The 6,007-nt window shown below is 42.4% G+C and overlaps 1 protein-coding gene across 1 annotated transcript; it reads left to right on the top strand.

The window, feature by feature from the left end:
* Positions 1–4,485: 4,485 nt before the first annotated feature.
* On the top strand, positions 4,486–5,786 carry eva1a (eva-1 homolog A (C. elegans)). Its single transcript, XM_068742171.1, has 3 exons — positions 4,486–4,582; positions 4,703–5,053; positions 5,674–5,786. Exons 1-3 carry the CDS (start codon positions 4,510–4,512, stop codon positions 5,784–5,786), a joined length of 537 nt encoding a protein of 178 aa, XP_068598272.1. The 5' UTR covers positions 4,486–4,509.
* The last annotated feature ends 221 nt before the right edge of the window (positions 5,787–6,007 follow it).

Here is a 6,007-nt window from a genome sequence, read left to right as displayed (position 1 = left end):
CATTCTATATGGAAATTTGTCAGAAGTAAACATCATCAGGATTATTTCTTATAAACAGTAAGGAGATGCAAACAAGATAGAAAGGGAAAAACATTCAGGTGAAATGGGAGGTCCAAGATGGAGATGAGGAGAAAAAAAAGGGTGAGAAGAAAGACGGGAGAAAATACAGAGACACAAGGTAATAAACGAATGGAGGCGGAGAATCTGGACACAGACGTGTGCATGAAGGATGAGTCTGAAGAGCCCTGATCTCCACTTGACTCAGTCATGGGAATGATTTAATTATTGCCACATGAACAGATGGCTTATGTAACACACACACAAAGAATTTAAAAATAAAGTGGGGCTATGTCCGAGCCGAAAATCTAGACTGAGCGAAAGTAGCCTGCAGCAACAGAAACAGAGAGTCCAAATCAAAGAAAGCAGCTCACACTGTATCATGGACTGTCTTCAGTAGCAACCAGTATCAGCACTAAGGGGTTAAAGAGGCGTGTGGGGGGTATTTACTCAGGTGTTTCCATAAAAGGACTCGCGACAGGATGTGGAAGAAAATAAACAGACTCGCTTTTATATCTTGTGAGTCGTCAGGAAAAGCCAAAGGGTTTGTTTTCCGAACAATCCTAAGTCTCAGTCTGCCCTGCATCGTTTCTGGTCAGTGTCATCCAGAGATCTGAAACAGGATTTTTTCTCTAATTCATTGCCTTTTATTGTGAGCTGTGTGTATTCATGCAATAAGGTGTGTTTGTTTTGATGCTTTTGTTTCACTGCTATTTATGTGATCGGTTTTGTGCTTGTAGAAACATGTTGAACCCATGATTTTCAACCAATGCATGAAAAGGAAAAATACAAGGTGAAACATCAATTAACATTTATTCATTCATTTATTCATTTTCATCTTAACCCCAGGTGGGCACGGGATCTACTGGAGCCTATGCCAGCAATCTACGGGCGACACTCGGTTTGCTTTTGGTCCTCCTAAAGGCACACACAGTGAATCTGTATTTACAGCTATTGGCTCACGTGGGTATGTACACGTTCTTGCTAAAGGGTGAGGAAAGAAAGAGATGCAGATGTTTGGAGGCGAGCGACGAGGGGGAGTTGGATGACTTGTCAGAGGCTTTCATGTCACATGTTTTACCCCGAGGACTCTGGAAAATAACATAAAACCAAAAATGGTGTATCGGAAAACTTGATTCTGTAAAATAATTGGAGCAGCCAAATTGATATTTGAACCAATCTGACAACTGGGGGAGGATGCAGAAGATTTATAGGCCAAGTGTAATTATACTGTTAGTGTTTTTATTTGTGGGGGGGGGGGGGCAGAGGAGATAATGGGAGGAGAGAAAAGGGGAGGAGAAACAGTATTACAGTGCACAGAGAGGAGAGGAGAGGACCAGAACAGAGAGGGAGAGGGAGGAGAAGGGGAGAAGTGGAAGGGAGGATGATCATTGCATTCAGGAAATGTAAGTATGAACAGTGTGTTCATGTGCGTGTGTCGATGATGATGATGATGATGATGATGATGTAGGAGTTGTATTGAAGTGTGTAATGAGCCTTGACTCTCTGCTGCCTACTTTCCTGCCCTCGCTCTCGTGACTCTTTCTCCCTCTTGACTATATTTACTTCCCTTTGCTCCAGTTATGGCTTCCTCTTATTTGACATTTCCTAACTCCGTGTGGAAACTGTTTCTCCCTCTCTCTCTCTCTCTCCATAATATCTGCAGGTCATGACAAATAGTGCCGGTGCAGCAGCAAAGGGAAAGGCCGGTGTCATGAAGCATTAGCATTAAATGGTCAAACAGACTAAACAGGGACCAGCGTATTTTGGTGATGTGTGTGTGTGTGTGTGTCTGTGTGTGTTTGAAGCGGTGCGGTGCAGGCTAAGATGAAACAAGCTTTTGAACCATATAGTCTGTGACAGCCCTGCACAGGCACAGAGAGAGGAAAGTATTTCAGCTTTGCTGCTGGCGGGTTGAATCCGGACTTCTGTTCCCGACCTGTCCAATCGTGTGTTTGCTGATGTGAACCTGCTGCTTGGATTTCCATGAAACTTGAAACATGAAACATGAATTCTCCGTTCTATTGTAGTACCGTTCTAGAGGAAGACGTGGGTCCAGTATGTATTTTTTATTGCCTTTATTTTTTTTTACATTTTTATTTATATAAACTTTTTACAAATAATCAAAAATCAATAAATCACGTTCTGTTAAACCTTGTGAAAGGGTGGAGCAAAGGTCAGGCAAGTACTTGAAGCAGGTCACGGTATGGCAACAGAGCGGGTTAGAGATATACTGTCAATACAACGCAGCTGAGATCATGCAAATCAGGTAAAGAGGTTACATCCAAAGACAGAAAAAAATAGATCCGCTCCGCCTCAACGGGAAATTATATTTCTGTTAATAACTTATAGAATATTAATGAGGTTTAATATGAGCAGGTTTCCAGTGTCAGAATATTATTTAGTGCTACTTCATTTGATCTGCGGTGAATCTGAGTAGCATCGTCACGGTGACACCATCCTACCCAGGAAGCTGCTTTCCGATTGGTCAGGTTGCCGTGTCGATGATAAACACTCTGAGCAGATGGATTTGGTTTAAGTTTTTTGCGGAGCTGACTGACTGGTTCCAACTGTTTGGAGTCTTAACGCTGAGCTGAACTAAATTTTTGCAGCTTGATATGAACTCTCTCATCCGGCGGCTTTATTCTTCATTTCCTTGAACTATTTCTGCTGCAGATGTTTTGATGGACGGTCACGTCTGACGTCTGACGCTAAACAGCCCCTGTAGTCTAGACTGTTGGACAGATTTGACTGGCTGTGATGAGCTGGCTGCAGGCCAAGGGGCCCGTTTGATTATATAACTGTAATGTTCAGCTGTCTGATAGCAGCAATTTTCACTGCGTTTACCTGTCGTGACTCTGACTGGAATCTGCTTCTGTGTTTTTTCCCCTTCTAGCGTTCTCTGCTCGTGCCTGTTCATAAATGTTTTATGGATGAAGTCATTCCTTGAAACGAAAAGCACATTTCGTTTCTTGATTTATTTAAACGGTAAATGGAAAACAAATAATAATAATAATAAATGGTCATATACTCAATACTATGAATTTGCTAAAACACACATCAATCCAGATATGTAAGTCCAAAAGACGTGAAGCGAGAGGACACTTGGGAGCCGGAGAGAGAAGGACAGTCTCAGCCAGCAGCGTTTACACACGACATCACAAAATGAACCTGACAGTCACTGAATTTAGAGTTGCTTGAAGGCTGAGGGTTTGTTATGTTGAGCTGCAGCATCATAGGCTCTGTTGTCATATCACCACGCATTCCTCTTGCTGTGTTGATGCATTGCTTTGTGATCATTTTTGCAAACATAATTTCTAGCCCAAGGTATGTTTTGGTGGGGACATTTTTCCAGGGATAGCCATGCAGGAATGTGACATATTTGTTCTTCAGGTCAACAATGCTGCACCTTCTGCTTCCGATCAGAAAACACCCTCAAAGAATTAGACCAGTTTGATCTCTGAGATCATCATACATGTTTTTTTTCTGTTCCAGTTTAAACCTCTGCCACATATTTACAAAGTTCCTTTGTACTGTACATCTGCACAGTGGTAGACATTAAATCTTAAACAGTGGTTATTTTTCAATGAGTGTTCATGGTACCGTATATTCCATCATCATAAATAGTAATTGAGAACACATTTGTATGTAATTAGATGTGTTATAGCCCTCAGCTGGAAATATCGTAACACAGTAATTAAGAAGAGAATCAAGAGATGCTTTATTTTTTATTATTAATATTTCATTACTCCTAAAATCAATAGTCTCATGATAGATTGACCCTCATAATATTAACCACTTACCAGGAAACCATACCAATAGATTTAAAATCACAGCAGTTATTGTTTTCAGTCATTCAAAAAGAAATATTCATACATTTTATTACAAGATCTTGAAAGAACGAAAGCTTTATTTTGTCATTGTTACACTGCAAGTCAGTAATTATTGAAAATATATCAATTTGTACTCCCGTTTGAACAAGGACAGTTGATTTCAGATACAAGTATGCAGTACAGTATTGTAGTGGATATCCCAAGAGTCATATTACTGTATCCAGATCATACTTTGTAAAACTCTTTGTCTTTCGCAGCCTCGTCTCATTCTCAATGTAATATGGCTAAATCAGAGTTTGGAAAATGTACTAACCTGTTAACATTTTCCTGCGTTGACGTTTATTAACGCCGTTTTACTGACATTACGTTTTAATTTCAGTGTTCACACCCACAATGTAGAGTAGACGAACAGATCAGTCTCATCCATCCCCTTCAGGACGATTCCTCCCATGGCAGACAGAATGTTTAGGACACGAGCTCTGAGATCATCTTCATGATTTATTTCTGATGCCATCCTAGTTGTCATATGGGAGTCATGAAGTTTGACCTGCACTGATCTCTGCAGCAGAAAACAACACGGTGGCAAATCCTGAGCTCTCCAGCAACAGGAAGCCCAGATATGGAGGTGGGGGCGGTCTCCCAGGACATGGCATTGCTTAGCAACATATTAGCGGCTTACACCTTCATTGCAGGTAAACCAACCAGTGAAATCACTCATATCTGTGCAGAGGGATTGAGAATCAGTCAATGTATTTGATTGTTTTACATGTTTCTCTGTCACTTGTCTCCCATCCTCTTTGTGTCCCCCTCAGATCAGCCCGAGAGGACAGCGTTGGTGTTTCTAGGTGGCGTCAGCGCCGGCCTTCTGGTCACACTCTGTGCCATTGTCTTCCAGATACACTGTCGAGCAGACTGCCACTACGGCAACAGTAACCGCGCTCACCGCCGTCATAAGAAAAGGCACCATCACCATCACAGGTGTCCCCTCCATCAGGGCCTCGAGGGCGATCCCGGCAGCACTGCTGTTGTTGCCTCTGGGGGGACGGGCCCTGATGTTCAGTGTGAACCAGAGGACTGGGACGACACATCCGAGGTGTCTGCACGGAGACGCCGACGCTTCGAGAGAGCTCTGCTGAATGCCACCATGTTCTCATCAGCCGAGGGTAGTGCTCGCACACACACACACACACACACACACACACACTTATTCAGACTCATGACTCACAGAAAAGCCAAATCAGTCTATCTCATGCCATTCATCTACGGTACTTCTTCTGCTACGTCTATATTCTGTCAAAAATAAGCAAACAATAAAACAATGGACTTACTCCAAGGTTTGATGGTTCTATTTTTAGCCCGTGGCCCACTATTCTACAGACTTTCTAGCACTTTGTGTATTTGATACTAATTCTGTTTAGAGCCCTCACAATGAAGGAAAGGAAAATAAATCCGGTCTCTTCCCTGCGTCTGGATTGACTCTGTAATATAACGGGTTCTTCTCTGCCATATATAAAAGTAAAGTTATTCATTTCTTGCAGAACATTGCCGCTTTGTGTCTTTTTATAACGTTTTTTTTACGATGGTATTTAAAGGGAATTGAAGACATTAGTATTTACACATGATCAGGAACAGAGGTGTCGTCATCAGGAGCTATTTAGGTTTCCATGTAAAGATTGTGAGTGGCACTGACTGATTCAGACTTCTGAACTGTAATGGTTTGCATAAATGGACAGCATGCTGCCATGCTCTAACACTGCTTTTGTGCCTCTGTGTGCGTCATCAGAGCTGGACAGAGCCCAGCGGCTAGAGGAGCGTGAAAGGATTCTCCGAGAGATCTGGATGAATGGACAACCAGACATCAGTACTGTCACTCAGAGTCTCAACAGATATTACTGACTCATAGTCCGACAGCGATTGGACAAAAGGACACGGAGAAAGACGAGGAAATGTTGAGCAACAGTGGGAGAGATATATGAAGAGATGAAAAAACACAAAACAACAGCTTGGGATGGGTGTGTCTTCTGAGTGAATCAAGCTAATTTCTGCCTGGATAAGTCACCCCCCCGCTGTGCGAAAGAGAAGGAAGGGATAAGTCCTCCAGTATGAGACGATCCCTG

The sequence above is a fragment of the Brachionichthys hirsutus genome, chromosome 1 (assembly GCF_040956055.1).
Source record: "Brachionichthys hirsutus isolate HB-005 chromosome 1, CSIRO-AGI_Bhir_v1, whole genome shotgun sequence".
Lineage (NCBI taxonomy): Eukaryota > Metazoa > Chordata > Actinopteri > Lophiiformes > Brachionichthyidae > Brachionichthys > Brachionichthys hirsutus.
The sequence above is the reverse complement of the archived record's forward strand: the minus strand, read 5'-3'. Positions and strand labels throughout refer to the sequence as shown.

Excerpts from the sequence above, each read along its gene's own strand:
- eva1a (XM_068742171.1), top strand. The coding sequence starts at position 4,510 with ATGGAGGTGGGGGCGGTCTCCCAGGACATGGCATTGCTTAGCAACATA. Across the intron at positions 4,583-4,702 it reads GGCTTACACCTTCATTGCAG|ATCAGCCCGAGAGGACAGCG; the intron begins GTAAACCAACCA and ends TGTCCCCCTCAG. Across the intron at positions 5,054-5,673 it reads CATGTTCTCATCAGCCGAGG|AGCTGGACAGAGCCCAGCGG; the intron begins GTAGTGCTCGCA and ends GTGCGTCATCAG.